Source organism: Mobula hypostoma, chromosome 1, assembly GCF_963921235.1.
Source record: "Mobula hypostoma chromosome 1, sMobHyp1.1, whole genome shotgun sequence".
NCBI lineage: Eukaryota > Metazoa > Chordata > Chondrichthyes > Myliobatiformes > Myliobatidae > Mobula > Mobula hypostoma.
The window spans coordinates 32,487,871-32,507,929 of NC_086097.1; the positions used below are offsets into that span (position 1 = coordinate 32,487,871).

The 20,059-nt window shown below is 44.0% G+C and overlaps 1 protein-coding gene across 2 annotated transcripts; it reads left to right on the plus strand.

The window, feature by feature from the left end:
- The first annotated feature begins 109 nt into the window (after positions 1-109).
- LOC134345333 (sterile alpha motif domain-containing protein 15-like) lies at positions 110-13,879 on the plus strand. Of its 2 annotated transcripts, none has more exons than XM_063045842.1 (3): positions 110-454; positions 1,186-1,284; positions 10,388-13,879. In XM_063045842.1, exons 1-3 carry the CDS (start codon positions 248-250, stop codon positions 10,430-10,432), a joined length of 351 nt encoding a protein of 116 aa, XP_062901912.1. In that variant the 5' UTR covers positions 110-247; the 3' UTR covers positions 10,433-13,879. The 2 variants fall into 2 exon arrangements, with proteins under 2 accessions (XP_062901912.1, XP_062901905.1); XM_063045835.1 differs by having other exon boundaries at positions 10,419-13,879.
- The last annotated feature ends 6,180 nt before the right edge of the window (positions 13,880-20,059 follow it).

The window sequence follows — 20,059 nt, forward strand, 5'->3', positions numbered from 1 at the left end:
TCATTCCGGAGATTGCCGATGTTGGAAACTGAATCCCCATTCGTGGTCCCGATGGGAGCCGGAAATGACCGAACATTAGACGCGGTTGCGGAGTGGAAAATCACACAAACCTAAGCGAATCACAAAAAAAGAGCTAAGAGTACCACACTAGGTGTAATTTATGTTTTTATTTTTAATAATATGATGGGAATGACGCATCAATGTTGCTGTGACAAGGCAATGTAGCGGTGTCTTGGCAACCGTTGCTATGGTGACGCGGGCCATCAACGGCAGCGGTGCTCACCTGGTAACGGTTGCCAGGGTGACGGCGCGAAGCGGGATGGCAAAGGCCTGGGCCCCTTGCGGCGGGGAATGTCGCTGCGGCTGTCACCCGCTGGAGGTGCCGCGCAGCCAGGACTGGCAGGAGAGGCATGTGGCCCACTGGATCGAGAAGCTCGGCTTCCCACAGTACGTGGTGAGTGGGGAGTGGGGTTGTGAGGGGGCTGTGGATGGCGGGGTGTGGGTGACCGGGCTGTGAGGTGTGAGTGAGGGAGTGAAGGGGTTATGAGGATTGTGTGGGGTGTGAGGGTGTGGAGAGGGGGAGGTGTAAGTGAGTGAGAGGTTGTAGATAAGGATGTGTGTGTGGGGTCCCAACAGGAATGGGGTGGCTTGGGGTGTGAGGAAGTGTGGTGATTGAGGAGCTGTGGGGTGTGGGTGGAGGAGTCTGTGGCAGCATTCATTGAACACCCATTTTCACAAAAATGTCCAGCACCCAAGCTTGCGTAAGCTCCATTTCCATCATATCCACCGTTCCAACCATGCCATCTTCTAGCAGCTCCCTTGGGGCAGGAGACACAGAAGCCTGAAGTCCCACACCACCAGATTCAGGAACAGCTATTTCCCTTCAACCATTCAGTTCTTGAACCTATTGGCACAATCTTAATCACTACAGCAACACCATGACCACTTATACTAAAATTGACTTATTTTGTTCTGACTGTGTTCTTTCTAATAAAAAAATACATATAGTTTATGTTTTCCTTGTGAACACAGCTAATCTGAGATGACTGTGATGCTGTGCTTTTAATTGTACTTGTGCAGAATGTGCTTGTGTCTATGACAATAAGCTTTACTTTAATTTTTGACTCCCCTCCCTCTTCCAAACTAACACTTGTTTAATGCTTTTTACTTGTCCTTTCTTTCCAGGATTGTTTCACTTCAAACAAAATCTCAGGCAGGAAACTCATTTTTGTCAACTGCTCTACTCTACCCAGTATAGGAATTACAGATTTTGAACACATGAAGGTCAGTAAGTTGGGTTAAATAGAAAACACTAGTTTATTTTTCCCTGATGAACCATTTTAAGTTTGCCCTTTGAGTTATACAACAGATTCTGAAATAGACCTCATATATGATAAAAATTAATTCTTGATCTTTTATTCTTCCTCATCACGGCCCTCGGCACTTCTTTAACTACCTGAACTTTCTCTGTAATGTTAGCACTCTTCCATCTATCATCTGCCCCCACCAGCTTCTCAATTCAGCCTCCCCTCCTCCACCCACCCACCTTCTACCTCATCTGGTCTCACCTGTCACCTGCTAGCTTGTACTCCTTCCCCTCACCCTCACCTTTGTATTCTAGCTCCTGCTCCCTTCCTTTCCAACTCTGACGAAGGGTCTTGGCTTGAAACGCTGACTTTTTATTCCCCTCCATAGATGCTGCCCGTCTTGTTGAGTTCCTCCATTATTTTGTATGTGTTGCTCAAGATTTTCAGCACCTGCAGAATCTAACTGGAAATAAATATAGTGCAGAATCAGAATCACTTTATGTATGGAGTGCAGCAAACAAAACTTTTCACCATGTCTCAGTAAACATGGTAATAATAAACCAATTACCAATTTATGTTCAGAGAAATTATTGCTATGGAGCTGTTGCAATTCATACTGAGGGTATGCAGAAAGAATGTTGTGACTTTGATTGTTAATGCCATCAATAGAATGAAATTTGGAATGAGGACGTATTAATGAGGAAGTTGGTGGAGTTGTGGACAGTGTGGAGGGTTGTAGGTTGCAATGGGACATTGACAAGATGCAGAGCTGTCTGAGAAAGGACAGATGGAGCTCAACCTGGAAAAGTGTGAAATCATTCACTTTGGAAGGTCAAATTTAAATTGGGGTCCACATCCACAGATCCCTCAAAGTGGTCGTTCAAGTTGATAGGATGGTAAAGAAGGCATATGGTGTGTTGGCCTTCATTAGTCAGGGGATTGAGTTCAATAGATGCAAGGTAATGTCGCAGCTCGGTAAATCTTAGTTAGACCATACTTGGAATATTGTGTTAATTATAGGAAGGATGTGGAAGCTTTAGAGAAGATGTAGAGGCAATTTACCAGGATACTGTCTGGATTGGAGAGCATGTCGTATGAAGAGAGGTTGAGCTCTTTGGAGCGAAGGAGGATGAGAGGTGACTTGAAAAAAGATGTTGTGATTTTGATTGTTAATTCCATCAAAAAGATGAACTCTTGGAAAGGGAAGGTATTACACTGCTCAGTAGTGCCATTTCTTCACATCTGTCACCTCCTGATGGACAGTGCTGAAGGGGAAACCCAGCAAGTCAGATAGATGTTTTTGTGTTGGCTGAGTGTTTCATTCCCGGTGGAGGCTGAGGAGCAGGTCTTTTGTTGGGTTGGCACGTGGCTCAGGAGGAATGTAGAAATTAGATTAGATTAGATTATGAGGACACACAGTCCTCTTTTATTGGCATTTAGTAATGCATGCATTAAGAAATGATACAATTTGTTCCTCCAGAATGATATCACAGAAACACAAGACAAACTAAGACTAAAAACAAACTGATAAAAACCACATAATTATAACATATAGTTACAACAGTGCAAAGCAATACTGTAATTTGATGAAGAACAGACCATGGGCACGGCAAAAAAAAAGAGATCTGGGGAACATAGGAACAGGATGAGCCCTTCAGACTGCAGTCTGCACTGCTGTTCAACGACTCAGAAAACCCACCTTTTCTTTTAAATAAATATAAAGATTAGCTTTATTTGTCTTATGTGCATTGATATTTATAGTGAAATGTGTCGTTCGTGTCAATGACCAACATAGTCCGAGAATTGTTCTGAGGGCAGCCCACAAGTGTCACCATGGTTCCGGTGCAACATAGCATGCCCACAATTTATGAACCCTAACTCGTACAACTTTGGAATGTGGGAGGAAACCCCTGCGGTCACGGGGAGAACGTACAAACTCCTTACAGACAGTGGTGGGAGTTGAACCCCATCAGTGATCTCTGGTGCTGTAACTCGTGATGCTGACTGCTACGCTACTGTGCAACCCACATTAACCAGTTTACTGACAAGTCCTGCTACTTTAAGGATCTGTGGACATACAACTCAAAGCCTCTCTTTTCCTCCACCCCTTTGATATCCTCCCATCTATTTTGTAGTACTTTCTCAGGCACATTATCTCGTGCCCCTGGCTTACATTCCATTCACCAGAGCTGCCCAGACCATCGACGTTACTGCAGTCTACAGTGTTCCTCTGCATGGTCAAGGCTTATATTCTGTAATACGGAAACTTTAGCATCCCCAGATCATTCTATTATATTACAAAAAGCAAGGTGCTGAGTACTGAATTTCCACTAGTAACATTTTTCAGTCATAAAACACCTATGAAATATTACTCATCAAAGTTGCTGGTGGACGCAGCAGGCCAGGCATCATCTCTAGGAAGAGGTACAGTCGACGTTTCAGGCCGAGACCCTTCGTCAGGACTAACTGAAGGAAGAGTGAGTAAGGGATTTGAAAGTTGGAGGGGGAGGGGGAGATCCAAAATGATAGGAGAAGACAGGAGGGAGAGGGATGGAGCCAAGAGCTGGACAGGTGATAGGCAAAAGGGGTATGAGAAGATCATGGGACAGGAGGTCTGGGAAGAAAGACAAGGGCGGGGGGAGACCCAGAGGATGGGCAAGGGGTATATTCAGAGGGACAGAGGGAGAAAAAGGAGAGTGAGAGAAAGAATGTGTGTATAAAAATAAGTAACAGATGGGGTACGAGGGGGAGGTGGGGCATTAGCAGAAGTTAGAGAAGTCGATGTTCATGCCATCAGGTTGGAGGCTACCCAGACGGAATATAAGGTGTTGTTCCTCCAACCTGAGTGTGGCTTCATCTTTACAGTAGAGGAGGCCGTGGATAGACATGTCAGAATGGGAATGGGATGTGGAATTAAAATGTGTGGCCACTGGGAGATCCTGCTTTCTCTGGCAGACAGAGCGTAGGTGTTCGGCAAAGCGGTCTCCCAGTCTGCGTCGGGTCTCGCCAATATATAAAAGGCCACATCGGGAGCACCGGACGCAGTATATCACCCCAGCCGACTCACAGGTGAAGTGTTGCCTCACCTGGAAGGATTGTTTGGGGCCCTGAATGGTGGTAAGGGAGGAAGTGTAAGGGCATGTGTAGCACTTGTTCCGCTTACACGGATAAGTGCCAGGAGGGAGATCAGTGGGGAGGGATCGGGGGGACGAATGGACAGGGGAGTTGCGTAGGGAGCGATCCCTGCGGAATGCAGAGAGAGTGGGGGAGGGAAAGATGTGCTTAGTGGTGGGATCCAGTTGGAGGTGGCGGAAGTTACGGAGAATAATATGTTAGACCCGGAGGCTGGTGGGGTGGTAGGTGAGGACCAGGGGAACCCTATTCCTAGTGGGGTGGCGGGAGGATGGAGTGAGAGCAGATGTACGTGAAATGGGGGAGATACGTTTAAGAGCAGAGTTGATAGTGGAGGAAGGGAAGCCCCTTTCTTTAAAAAAGGCAGGCATAGCTAGGACCCATACGGGTGCCCATAGCTACACCTTTAGTTTGGAGGAAGTGGGAGGAGCCAAAGGAGAAATTATTAAGAGTAAGGACTAATTCCGCTAGACGGAGCAGAGTGGTGGTAGAGGGGAACTGATTAGGTCTGGAATCCAAAAAGAAGCGTAGAGCTTTGAGACCTTCCTGATGGGGGATGGAAGTATATAGGGACTGGACATCCATGGTGAAAATAAAGCGGTGGGGGCCAGGGAACTTAAAATCATCGAAAAGTTTAAGAGCGTGAGAAGTGTCATGAACATAGGTAGGAAGGGATTGAACAAGGGGGGATAAAACAGTGTTGAGGTATGCAGAAACGAGTTCGGTGGGGTCCTAGCTATGCCTGCCTTTTTGTTGGCTTTGTGGAACAATCTATGTTCCGTGCCTATTCTGGTATCTGTCCCACACTTTTCCTTCGCTACATCGACGACTGCATTGGTGCTGCTTCCTGCACGAATGCAGAGCTTGTTGACTTTATTAACTTTGCCTCCAACTTTCACCTTGCCCTCAAGTTTACCTGGTCCATTTCCGACACCTCCCTCCCCTTTCTAGATCTTTCTGTCTCTGTCTCTGGAGACAGCTTATCCACTGATGTCTACTATAAGCCTACTGACACTCACAGCTATCTGGACTATTCCTCTTCTCACCCTGTCTCTTGTAAAAACGCCATCCCCTTCTCGCAATTCCTCCGTCTCCGCCGCATCTGCTCTCAGGATGAGGCTTTTCATTCCAGGACGAGGGAGATGTCTTCCTTTTTTAAAGAAAGGGGCTTCCCTTCCTCCACTATCAACTCTGCTCTCAAACGCATCCCCCCCTTATTTCACGCACATCTGCTCTCACTCCATCCTCCCGCCACCCCACTAGGAATAGGGTTGCCCTGGTCCTCACCTACCACCCCACCAGCCTCCGGGTCCAACATATTATTCTCCGTAACTTCCACCACCTCCAACAGGATCTCACCACTAAGCACATCTTTCCCTCCCCCCCCCCTGCATTCCGCAGGGATTGCTCCCTACGCAACTCCCTTGTCCATTCGTCCCCCCCCCATCCCTCCCCACTGATCTCCCTCCTGGCACTTATCCGTGTAAGCGGAACAAGTGCTACACATGCCCTTACACTTCCTCCCTTACCACCATTCAGGGCCCCAAACAGTCCTTCCAGGTGAGGCAACACTTCACCTGTGAGTCGGCTGGGGTGATATACTGTGTCCGGTGCTCCCGATGTGGCCTTTTATATATTGGCGAGACCCGACACAGACTGGGAGACCGCTTTGCTGAACACCTACGCTCTGTCCGCCAGAGAAAGCAGGATCTCCCAGTGGCCACACATTTTAATTCCACATCCCATTCCCATTCTGACATGTCTATCCACGGCCTCCTCTACTGTAAAGATGAAGCTACACTCAGGTTGGAGGAATAACACCTTATATTCCGTCTGGGTAGCCTCCAACCTGATGGAATGAACATCGACTTCTCTAACTTCTGCTAATGCCCCATCTCCCCCTTGTACCCCATCTGTTACTTATTTTTATACACACATTCTTTCTCTCACTCTCCTTTTTCTCCCTCTGTCCCTCTGAATATACCCCTTGCCCATCCTCTGGGTCTCCCCCCACCCCGTCTTTCTTCCCGGACCTCCTGTCCCATGATCCTCTCGTATCCCTTTTGCCTATCACCTGTCCAGCTCTTGGCTCTATCCCTCCCCCTCCTGTCTTCTCCTATCATTTTGGATCTCCCCTCCCCCTCCAACTTTCAAATCCCTTACTCACTCTTCCTTCAGTTAGTCCTGACGAAGGGTCTCGGCCTGAAACGTCGACTGCGCCTCTTCCTAGAGATGCTGCCTGGCCTGCTGCGTTCACCGGCAACTTTGATGTGTGTTGCTCGAATTTCCAGCATCTGCAGAATTCCTGTTGTTTGCTCTTTTAAGTCTTACCCCTTTTGGGAACCTATGCCACCTTGTTTTTGATTCCTTTTCATTGTGAAAAACGCTGTGTGCATTCCACTTTATCTTGCCCCTCAAGATTTTATACACATCTAAAAGATCAAAAGGAAACCTATTTTATAAAACTCTACAGCACAGTACAGGCCTGACAGCTCACAACGTTGTGCCAACCTTTTAAACTACTCTAAGGTCAATCTGATGCTTCCATCCCAATAGCCCTCCATTTTTCTATCATCCATGTGCCTATCTATAAATACCATGTTAAAGTCCAGGTATCCAGAGATCAAGTGTAGTCTCATTCCTCAAAAATTTCAGTCAAGCTGATTCACTTGATAGTGTACAAGATGATAAGAAGCATAGATCAAGTGGATAGCCAGAGACTTTTTTTCCAGGGCAGAAATGGCTAATATGAGGGGGCATAATTTTAGATTAGCAGAAATTATAGGGTTCTATCAGGGTTATGTTTTTTTTTAAGCAGAGAGAGTTGGGTGCATGGAATGTGTCAACAGGGATAGTGGTAGAGGTAAATACATTTAGGGACATTTAAAAGACTATTAGATATTCCTCCATTTTTCTATCACCCATGTGCCTACTACGTAGGAGGGAAGGGTTAGATTGATTTTAAAGCAGGTTAAAAGTTCGGTACCTCATTGTGGGCTGAGGGGATGATGCTGTGCTGTAATACTCTATGTTCTTCAGTTGCTTGAAAGACTGGCACAGGGCAGAGGACTCTGGCGAGCTACTGCCAGTAGCCTATGCCTCATTAGGGGTGATGGGTTAAAATAACTAACTTAAGTTGGAGCACTAATTTCCCTTAACACATTTGTACTGCCAACCTTCTTAATGAAGGTTGATAGCAATGATTTTTCAACCACAAAAGTTAAACTAACTGACCTATAATTGTTCTAACTTACTGCAATTACTATCTGTCAAGCATGGTACAATTTTCAGTCAATTGGACTGTTCGTGTACCAGGGATAAATTGCCAGTTCTTATCTCTCCAACACAAGTGATCATACCTTCAGCTGCCAAGACCATGAGGCCAACAATTACTCTTGGTGATCTGGTTTCCTCCCACATCCCAAAAAAATGTGCAATTGATACACTAATTGGCCACTGGGAATTGCCCATAGTAAGTGGTAGAATTTAGGAAACTTGAAGGGAATGTCAAGTTGATGAAAGGATTAGTGCTATATGGGTGTGTGATGATTGATGCATACAAGATGGGCCAAGAGGTCTGTATCTATGTTGTACAAGTGTATGACTATGCAAGATTGCTTACACAATTCTTATCATTTGAACTGTTAATATTTCATTGCATTTAAAATTTTGGCTTTTGTCTCGTTTGCTTGTATAAGCAATTTATTGGAAGAAAAGCAAATGAGTTACTGTGGTAACATACTAGAGCTTCTTGCTGCATCTGCTGAAGCTGGACTGGTGCCACTTTTGATAGCTGCACCAGAACAAAAGGAGCAGAATACCAACTTTGTCGTGAAGCATATATACCAACTAACATCTGGAAAATTTTGATTCTCTGGAACCTCTGTTAATCTATGTCTATGCACACAAACGACCTTTGATCTGAAAGGTCGACTCTGCTTCTCTTTCCACAGATACTATCTGACCTTCTGAGTGTTTCCAGCATTTTCTTTTGTTTTTAATGAGGACTTAAGATTTACAAGGTTGTTGCCAGGACTTGAGGCACTGAGTTATAGGGAGAGGTTGGGCAGGAAAGAACTTAATTCCTTAGAGCACAAGAGACAGAGGGATGATCTTATAGAGGTGTATAAGATCATGAGGGCTATAGATAGGGTGAATGAATGCACATGGTCTTTTTCCCAGGATTGTGGAATCAAGAACGAGAGGTTTAAGATTCAGTGGATACCTGAGGGACAACTCTTTCTTGCAGAGGCTGGAACAAGCTGCCGGAGGAAGTAATTGAGGCAGGTACAAGAACCACCCTGAAAAGACATTTGGATAGGTACATGGACAACAAATGTTTAGAGGGATATAGGCTAAACACAGGCAAATGGGACTAGCTTAGATTGGCACCCTGGTCAGCATGTATGTGTTGGGTTGAAGACCCTGTTTCTATGCTGTATGGTTTGATGACTCAATACTGGATTTCCATCATCTGCAGTTTGTTCATTCTCGTTCACACACAGCTATTTAAAAGGGCAGGAAGGACTAGAGTTCTTTGGTTTCTGGAAGAGTAGAATGAAGGCTGGTAAATGCTTTCTACAAGAGATCACTGCTGAAAAGTTCTACTGTCAATGCCCCAATGCACCATCATCATGGACCAAATGCTAGCATATGTGCTCAAAGGTCGTTCTTTCTGCACTTAACTATGGCTACACAAACAGGCCACCATGAGGAGTTTTAGGGGAGAGCAGCATTGTGGTGTATGGGGTAGGTCAGAGCTGCAGTCAGTGGGAAGTGGGGAAGAATCATGACAGCAAGTGAGGGAATTGGGATCGGGTTTCCATCAGCTGCTAAAATGGTTGTGGGAGGAGATGGATGGGGGATATCAGTGAATCAACATCTGCCAAGGATATCTTCAGTCTGGGGGAGAGTGTCATCACCTCCAGGGATCCCCTTTAACCGACCTTAAGGCAGATCTGCCATGCATTGTGAAGGCTTGGCTTTTGGAGAATGGCCCACATTTCTGGACATCCTTTTGCAAAGAGGGATCCATATATACATCCAGAAAACAAAATGCAAGTGTTTCCAGCCCCTTGCTATGTCCCAAATTTCAGTTAATGCACAGATAAACACTGAGCCATATGACCAAATTTCTTAGCAAGGTTTTCAGTTGAACTGATTTCAACAAAACTATTCCAAATTGGAGCTTCAATGAAAATCCTTAAATTGGAGACAAAGATTTGGGATATCCTGAAGAGATGAAAGATGTTATAAAATACATGTCAATCAAGTTGTTCAAGTCAAACCATGAAATAATAGTTGCTGGAGAAGTTGCAGAAATGATTCACGAGGATGTTACCTGGATTGCAGGGCCTTAGTTACAAGAAGGGATTAGATATGCTGACCCTGAATTCACGGGAGTGAAGGAGGCTGAGAGGTGACCTTATAGAGATTTACGAGAAGCTTGAATATTATAGACAGTGACAGTCTTCTTTCTCAGCGTAGGAGAGTCTGTAACTATAGGGCATTGAGAAGGAAAAGACTTAAAGCGGATCTGAGGAGCAAATTTATCGACATTGAGGGGGTTGGCTATAACGAGTGAACTGCCAGATGAGGTAGTAGAAGTGGGAACAGTTACAATGTTTAAAAAACATTTGGATGGATACATAGATATGTAAGGTATGGACCAAATGCTAGCATATGTCTTATATAAGCACTACATATGGCTCATTTAGCTTAGACAGACATTTTGGTTAGCATGGACTAGTTGGGCAGAATGTCTGGTTTCCATGCTGTATGACTCTATGAATCTATGAATTCCCTCCTTAAATCTCCCTACCACTTTCTGTACTTTTCTCTCTTCCTTTAAGATCCTCTATGGCCTTTTGGTCACCTCCCCTGATGTTTTTTATATATGGCTTGGTGTTAACTTCCATTTAATAATACTCTTGTTTTGCCACTTTTAGGGTCTATATAAATACAAGTTGTTATTTCCAGGTGATTTCCCATGAGATTCACAAGCTACTTGATATTGAAGAGCCTGCCTGGAATCGCAGCATTTCGCATCGCCACAGAGATCCCATGGGCTTGTTTCTAGAGCGCAAGGCTCCAACAGGACCCAAGGCTGATGCACTAACATTGGAAGAATTCTTGAAACAGCTGGATGCCTGAATTTCTCAAAATCCTTCGGAGAAGGATCTGACCAAAGAAATTGGTATCTCAACATGATGTCCCAGACTCTAGGACATTGCTAGTTCTTAGATTTCTGTCACAATGTGTAATGTTGTGTATCTGATGGCATTTAACTAGGTCAATGTTTTTGTTCAAAGTAGCATCATCAATCTTGCAAATTAGTTGCAAACATCTATAAATGTCCAAAACCATAAGTGTCCTGAGGGGCCAGGCCAAATGCTTATTTTATATTATCCATCATTCAGTTCAGGAATGTAAAGGGTTTGACACTGGTTACCTGAAAACTGGCCATGAGTGGAGTAAAACATTTGTACAGCACAGTACAGGCCCTTCAGCCCACAATGTTGTACCAACCTTTTAATGTACTCCACAATTAATCTAACCCTTCCCTCCTACACAGTTCATTACCCTCCACTTTTCTTACATCCATGTGCCTACCTAGAATTCCCCTTAAATGCCCCTATTGTATCAGCCACCCCTGCAGTGTATTCCAGGCACCAACCACTCTCTGTATAAAATAACCTACCTTTGACATCTCCCTTAAACTTCCCTCCACTCACCTTCAGTGAATGTCCTTTGGTGTTAGCCATTCCTACTCTGGGGAAATTTCTCTGGTTAGCCACTCTTTCAATGCATCTTATCAACTTGCACATCTCTATCAAGTCACCTGTTATCCTCCTTCACTCCAAAGAGAAAAGTCCTAGCTGATAAGACATACTCTCCATCCTGTCTAAAGCTTCCACATCCTTCCTATAAAGAGGTGACCAGAACTGAATGTAGTGCTCCAAGTGTGGTCTAACTAGAGTTTGCTGGAGCTGCAAATTGGGGTGCTATGAAATACAAACCTCTGTCGGTGAATAAAGATCACAGGTATATTCAAATTAGTTCTCACTTCCACAGTCAAATCTCTTAGCAAATGTCTCCCGCTCTAACACCCAACATAGATTTCAACTCAAATCTCACAATCCATCATCCTCCATCACACAAACCAGCCTCCCTTCCATTGACTCCACCTACACTTCCCACTGCCTGAGGAAAGCAACCAACCTAATCAAGGATTAGTCCCACCCCGGTTATTCTTTCTTCTACCCTCTCCTGTTGGGCAGAAGATCCAAAAGCCTGGGAGCAGAAATCACTCCCTTCTACCCACTTTTATCAGACTCTTGAATGGATCTCTATGCTTAATCTATTCCATCACGGTCCTTGCATTTTATTTGTCTCCCTGTATTATACTTTCTCTACAGCTGCAACACTACATTCTGCATTGTTTTCTTTTTACTACCTCAAGGTATTTCAGTATGGGATGATCTGTCTGTTTAGCATACAAACACCATGTTTTCTCTGTATCTCGGTATATGTGTAAATAATAAACCAGATCCAATATCTCCATAATTCAAAACATACAGATACATTCAAATTATCTCCTATCACAGATATTCCCTTCCTCTTAACCATCCCTTCTGCATCCTTCCTCATATGTTAAAATTACCAATTTTATCTTCTTTTCCCAATCTGATTTGAAACATTCAGTCTTTTTCTTTATCTACAGATGGTGCTTGACCTCTGGAGGGTTTCCAGCATTTCTATTTTCATCTCTGACAGTCAGATGTCGATCACCCATCACAAGCTAAACCATTTCCCCCATACATAGAACATTACAGGCCCTTCAGCACACAGTGTTATGACAACCCTTTCCAAGATCAATCTTACCCTTCCTCGTAAATAACCTTCCATTTTTATTTCGTCCATCTGCCTAAGAGTCTCTTAAATGTCTCTAACGTAGCTGCTCCCACCACCACCCTTGGCAAAGCATCTACCATTCTCTGTGTAAAAAAACTACCTCTAATATCCCCCCCATACTTTCCTCCAATCTCCTTAAAATTATGCCCCTCCATATTAGCCATTTCAGCCCTATGAAAAAGTATATAGCTGCCCACTCTATTTTGGCCTCTTATATCAGATGATAAGAGTTAACTATTAAGTCACTTCTCATCCTTGTTCGCTCCAAAGAGAAAAGCCATTGCCACTCAACCTTTCCTCATAAGACATGCTGTTTAATCCAGGTAGCATCCTGGTAAATCTCCTCTGCACCCTCTTTGCCTTCCTCACCACTGATTCAACCTGCAAGTTAACCTTCAGGGTGTTGTGCACAAGGACTCCCAAGTCCCTCTGCATCTCAGATTCCCGGATTTTCCCCCCTTTAGGAAAATAGCCTGCACATTTACTTCTACCAAAGTGCATGACCATACATTTTCCAACATTGTATTTCATTTGCCACTTTCTTGCCCATTCGCCTAATCTGTCCAAGTCCTTCTTCATCCTACCTGTTTCCTTAACACTACCTGCCCCTCCACCAATCTTCGTATCATCTGCAAACTTGGCAACAAAGCCATCTATCCTATCATCTAAATTATTTATATACAGCATAAAAAGAAGTGGTCCCAACACCAACCCCTGTGGAACACCACTGGTCACTGGCAGCCAGCCAGAAAAGGATCCTTTTATTCCCATGCACTGCCTCCTACTAATCAGCCAATTTATGTTAACAACCTTGAGGAGTGAACAAAGTATAAGGTATCCAGTAGTAGGGGAGTCTAGGACCAGAGAGCATTGCCTCAGAATAGAAGGACGTCCCTTTAGAAGAGATGAGGAGGAATTTCTTTAGCCAGAGGCTGGTGAATTTGTGGAATTCATTGCTGCAGATGGCTGAAGTGATTAAAATAGGTGGAAGGGCTTATTGTGATCATAATACAGTGATTCTGCAAAGGGATATCATGGTAAACCATATATATATGTTGTAACTGTCTGGACTCGCCCCTCTGCTGACTGCTCCTGTGGCTCCTCCCACAGACCCCTGAATAAAGGCGATTGCGCCATTGCTCCTCCTCTCAGTCAGGGGCAGATACTCAGCATGGTGGAGGTCACATTTTACTGCTAATAAAAGCCTTTCAGTATTTACTCTACTTCCAGTCTTTTGGAGTTATTGATGGTGCATCAGATATAGAATGAGTAATTGGACAGAGAAATTGTAAATGTAGTTCAACGTGGGAATGTGTGAGGTCATGTACTTTAGCAGCAGACTAAAGGGAGAGAAACTGCAAATCAGTGAAGCCCAGAGGCATTTTGGATCTACGTGTTCTATTGCATGAATCATAAAAGATTAGCGGGCAGCTCCATCACGCAGTTAGGAAGGCAAAAGACCTTTTTGCCTGTATTGCAAAGTGGCTGTAGTTTAAGAATAGCGACACACATAAAAGTTGCTGGTGAACGCAGCAGGCCAAGCAGCATCTCTAGGAGGAGGTGCAGTCGACGTTTCAGGCCGAGACCTCCTGACGAAGGGTCTCGGCCTGAAATGTCGACTGCACCTCTTCCTAGAGATGCTGCCTGGCCTGCTGCGTTCACCAGCAACTTTTATGTGTGTTGCTTGAATTTCCAGCATCTGCAGAATTCCTGTTGTTTAAGAATAGCGAGTTTATGTTCCAGTTGTAAAGGTGTTGGTGAGGTCAACTCCACACATTTTGCCTGACTTGCTCAGCTCTTCTAGCATTTTCTATGTGTGTGCTTCAAGATTTCCAGCATCTGCATTATCTTTTGTGTTTATAATTTTTAAAAATTATTTTTTTGAAATCCTTCGGTCACTACATTTGAACTTCTTGTAGCCTATATCCCTCTGAGGTATCCACATTCTTTCAATTGTAGCCTCTTGGCTTTTCCATATTTAACCATTCCACAATCAGTCACGGATTCTTCAGTTGCCAGGGCCTACACTCCAGATTTCCCCCTCTGAACCCCTTGAAATGTAGATTTGAACTATCTCTAGTCGACTATCTGATAGCTTACAGAACTCATGAGTGTCACAGCATAGAATAAGGCCCTTCAGCCCACACCTCCTAATAAGAACCTAGCCACGGTAATCCCATTTTATTCTCTCCACATTCACTCTCCTCTCCCCAGATGCTCCCAGTCATTTACATCAGTCTCATGTGGATGGAGATTTGTCTGATACCACCAGGTACTTTGCCCTTTTTGTGGCATTAATTGAACTGGATAATTCAAGCAGTGGAAGGTGAATTTAGTAATTATTTAAACAGAGGCTTGGTGCATAAATGTGGCAGTGTGTTTGAAGTACAGTTTGAAATGCCAGACATACAGGCTGTGAGCTTGGGAAGCGCTTCTGCCTTCACTGGCCCATTTTGAAAGCCATTCCCAGCGAAGGTCACTTTTATCCTTACATCTGAGGTTCCAGTTTCAAGCCCACCTCAGAGGCCTAAGAAGAAGTTCTCGAATGAGAGGTGGGAGACTCAATGGCAGGACACGGGGAGAAGAATGGTCTCCGGACTCCTCACCGGAAGATCTCCCCATTCCTGCTATTTGTCAAACACTGAATGGCAGGCAGGGGTTCAGGAGCAGTTCCTGGCATCCTGACCAGAAGACCTCTCCATTCTATCAGGTTATTGCTGCAGTTTGTGGGAGCTTGCTATGAGTACATTGTCTGGGCCATGCTGTGATAGTGAACGGAGCTCCAAAAATGCAAGCCTTTCTGCTTACAAATAGCCTAACCAATAAACGAGGCAGCACAGCAGTAGAGCAGTTAGCAAAACAACCCTACAGTGCCAACAACCTGGTTCAATTTCACTGCTGTCTGAAAGGAGCTTGTACATTCTTCCCGTGACCCATGTAGGTTTCCTCCAGAAATGTGCTCCAGGTTCCTCCCACATTCTAAAGGTGTACAACAATTGGTCGCAGAAGTGTAATTGGGTGGCACATGCTCATTGGGCTGGAAGGGCCTGCCACTGTGCTGTATCTATGCTAAAGATAAATATGGTCCCAAAGGAAAGATACTAGCATGGATAGATCGGTTGACTGGCAGGAAGCAAAAAGTGGGAATAAAGGGGGCCTGTTTTGGTTGACTGTCAGTGACTAGTGGTGTTCTGCATGGGTTGGTATCGGGACAGCTTCTTCTCACATCATATGCCAATGGTTTGGATGATGGAATTGTTGGCCAAGTTTGTAAATAGTACAAAGATAGGTGGAGGGCCAGTTAGTATCGAGAAAGCAGGATGTCTGAGACAGATTAGGAGAATGGGCAAAGAAGTGGCAGTTGGAATATAGTGTAGGGAAAGTGCATGGTCGTGCTCTTTGGTAGAAGGAATAGCATGGGCTATTTTCTAAACAGGGAGTGAGGAAGGCAAATGCAATGTTAATATTCATTTTGAGAGGACTAGACTATAAGAGATGAACGTGAGCGGCAAGCCAGGTGGGCTGCAGAGGTAGAACAATATATGCAGTGTGTACAAGTGTATTTCAGCAGAAAAACTCCTAGATAAATAAGACAGTAAAGGGAAACTCACCAGAATGTCTCAGACCCATCAGGTTGTACACCTTCTTTCATGTTATGGAGAGTAAACTGGAATCTCGAGAATGTACTCCAACACAAACTGTTAACCCTGCAAAACTTTACTATTATGATGGCATTGACATTGTTATATACTCTGGTGAATTTCAGCCAGCACTGATATTGGAAAACTGTTAAATCATTGTACAATCAAAGCTTATTTAGACTGATTCTGAACAATGTGATGTTACCAGTTACACTATCAAAATGATTTAAAATAAAAGAATTTCAGTAAATGTCTTTCTAGTCCTGCTCTTGATATTCCATAGGGCAGGGCTTCCCACCTTTATTATGTCTTGGACTCCCACCATTAAACCCATGGGCCCCAGATTGGGAATCCTGCCATAGGCAACAGAAGAAGAATTCTCCAAGAACTTGGGTTTGTAGAAAAGGGATAAAAAAAAAAGCAGCAGGATTGAATGGGAGGAGTAGTGTGGTTGAGTATTCTGCAAGATGGAATTACAGAGGAGAATTTCCCTTTTCCCACAATATGCAAAATCTTCTGTAGGGGATTCACAACTGTTGGTCAATGGTTGAATCTTCAAGGTTAAAAACATTATCCTTAAATATTTTATGATTTAAGATAAAAGATTTTCATTAAATGTCATGATCAGTTTCAGGAGTGAGTATTTAAGGCCCTCCATTGAACACGGTTGACCATGGATGTTGTATCCTAACTATTCATGTCAAAATTGATCTGCAAGCCAGGGCAGTACGATATGGAGGGCAAGATGTTGCCCATGCAGCAGGCTCCCCCTCTCCATGCAAAGGAACACAGAGACCAATACAGTTTGGCACCTGCAGTGTTGCAGGAATTGCTATTCAGCATTGAACTCAACATAGGACTGCCTTAGGGACTCCAGTTCTGGATTTTTCCCTTGGGTTTACTCCCAAATCCTTCCCCATGGGCGGATAACATAGCCATAATGTAGCGGAGGTTTGAGATCAGAGTTTTCCTTCTCCAAGATGAGCTGCCAACCATAGCTGACGAGCCCCATCTCCTGCCGGTAAAAACACTTCTGCCGAGCTTAGTAACTAAGCCACATGTGAAGGCCAGGATCTGAACTTAGTTGTCAGAGGCTATTGGAGGTGCAATTCATTGGGAGCATTTGGGGATGATAGTTACAAAACTGGAGGTGGGGTTGTTGCAGAGGTGAGGGTGGGGGAATGTGGAATTAATGGAGAAAATCCACCCTCTTTTAAAAGAATTTAATAAAAGAGCAAATGGAGGATCAAACAGAATCAACTGAGTTTTGAGCAAAAGAACTTGTATTTGATAAATCTACGATTTTGAGGCTATAGTTAGAAGGGAGGATAGGAGTATTCAGTGTAGAGGTAGGGCTTCAGGGTTTTCAAAATACATTTGAAAAGGTCACACAAAAAATGCTGGAGGAACTCTGAGATCAGGCAGCACCTATGGAAGGAAATGGACAATCAATGTTTTGAGCCAAGACCCTTCATCTGGACTGGTGAAGGGTCTCAGCCCAAAATGGCATCTGTTTATTTCCCTCCCTGGATTCTGCACAACTTGCTGAGCTCCTCCAGTACTGTGTGTGTTGCTCAAGATATCCAACTTCTGGAAAATTTTTGTATCTCTTTAAAAAGATCACATGAGGTTATTTAAAATAAGGACTCTGGGAATGGGAGGGGAATATATTAGATTCAATAAATTGCTGAAAAGGCAGGAAACTGAAGATTGAAGTGAATAGGTTGTTTTCAGCTTCGGAAGTTGCTAATAGTGGCGGGGGGGGGGGCACAAAGATCAGCACCCAGTTTCCAGTACTGTATTCATAAACTATCAGTGGTAAGCATGTTGCTTTGGGGGTGGGGGGGGGGTGATAGGAACAATATTAATCACTTTTGAAATCCTTCATTTGAAACATTTAAAGCGTTTTCTTGAGGAGGTGTTTCATTTGACATCAGCTGAGCAAGACAAAGTTTACGCTGTATGCAATTAGAACAATAAGAGTAGCTGCCCCTTTTAAGTACACCACTCTCAGCCAGAGCTACAGTCCTTTTTCATTCATTTTTCAGGATCTAGGCATCACTGCCAAAGCCAGAGTGCAGGAAATAGGGATCCCCTCCCAGTGGGCTGGAAAATTGTCTAGATATCTAGAAGGAGGAGACTTTAAAAAAAATCAAACCTTAGACTTTGCCAATGGCACAAATTGAAAAGGCTGCTAACAGAATGTCATTACATATTTAATAACAGTTCAAAAGCAGTAGTATATTCTAAACATAAATTATACCAGAGGAATACTATACAGGATTATGGTGTAAAGGCTGAGGTCTGAACTTAAACTACTTTAATTCTTTGTAAAAGCTGTTTCCAGCATTATTGGGCAAACATACTTTACGATTTAGTAAGGTTTTGATTAGCAACACACGTAAAGTGCTGGAAGAACTCAGAAAAGGTGGCGTCTATGGAAAAGAGTAAGCAATTGTCATTTTGGACCAAGACCCTTCTTCAAGTCCCTACTTGCTTTGGATTTCCAGCATCTGCAGATTTTTGTGTCTTAAAGGTTTTGATTAGGTTTGTCATGGAGTCTGACAGCACAGAAACAGGCCCTTCAGCCCACAAAATCTGTGCTGACCACACAACATTACCCTTACACTAATCCCTACAATTCCATCCATTCAACCCTCTCCCCCAACCACCTCAGATTCAGTACTTATCTACACTCAAGGGGCAATTTACAGTGGCCAGTTGAGCTCCTAGATGAACTCAACACCTCTAGGATCGTTTTGACTACCAAAGCAAGGAGGAACCATGCACTTCCACAGTCCCCAATGATCCTGTGATTTCAGAGTCTGAAGCCAACGTGAGAGCATCCTTCAAGAGGGTAAATCCATAGAAAGCATCTGGCCCAAATGGGGTACCTGTCTGAGTACTAAAGACCTATGCTGATCAACTGGCTGGAGAGTTCACCAATATCTTTAACCTCTCACTTTAGCAGTCTGAGATACCCAGATACAAGTAGGCTTCAATTATACCAGTGCTTAAAAAGAACATGGTAACATGCCTCAATGACTAGCACTTACATTCACTGTAATGAAGTGCTTTCAGAGGTTGGTGATGAAACATATTAATTCCTGCCTGAGAAGTGACTTGGATCCACTCTAATTTGCTGACTGGCACAACAGGTCTACAGCAAATGCTCTTCCCTCAACCCTGGAACATTTGGACAGCAATGATGCGTACACCAGGATGTTTTTTTAATCAATTACAGCTTAGCATTCAATACTATGATCCCCTGAAAACTAATCAATAAACTTTAAGACCTTGGCCTCAATACCTCTTTGTGCAATTGGATTCTCTTTCTGCACAAACAGACCTTAGTCAGTTCTGATTGGCAAAAGCATCTCCTCCACAACCTCCATCAGCACAGGTGCACAAGGCTCTATTCGCTCTACACTGTGAGGCTAAGCACAGCTCCAATGCCATATTTAAGTTTGCTGACGACACCATTGTCATTGGCCGAATCAAGGGTGGTGATGAATCAGCATATAGGAGGGAGTTTGAAAATCTGGCTGAGAGGTGACACAACAACTCAATGTCATCAAGACTAAGGAGATGATTATTGACTTAGAGGAGGAAACTGGAGGTCCATAAGCCAGTCCTCTTTGGGGTATCTAAAGTGGAGAGGGTCAGCAACTTTAAATTTCTCAGAGTTATCATTTCAGGGGATCTGTCCTGGGCCCAGCACGTAAGTGCCATTACGAAGAAAGCAAGGCAACACCTCTACTTCCTTAGGAGTTTGCTAAGATTCAGCATGACATGTAAAATTTTGACAAACTTCAAAGTTTGGAGAGTATATTGACTGGTTGCATCATAGTCTGATATGGAAAAACCAATCCCTTGAATATAAAATCCTACCAAAAGTAGTGGATATGGCCCAGTCCACCATGGGTAAAGCTGTCCCCACCATTGAGCTCACCTACATGGAGCGCTGTTGCAGGAAAGCGCATCCATCATCAATCCCCACCACCCAAGACATGCTCTCTTCTCACTGCTGCCATCAGGAAGAAAGTGCAGGAGCCTTAGGACCCA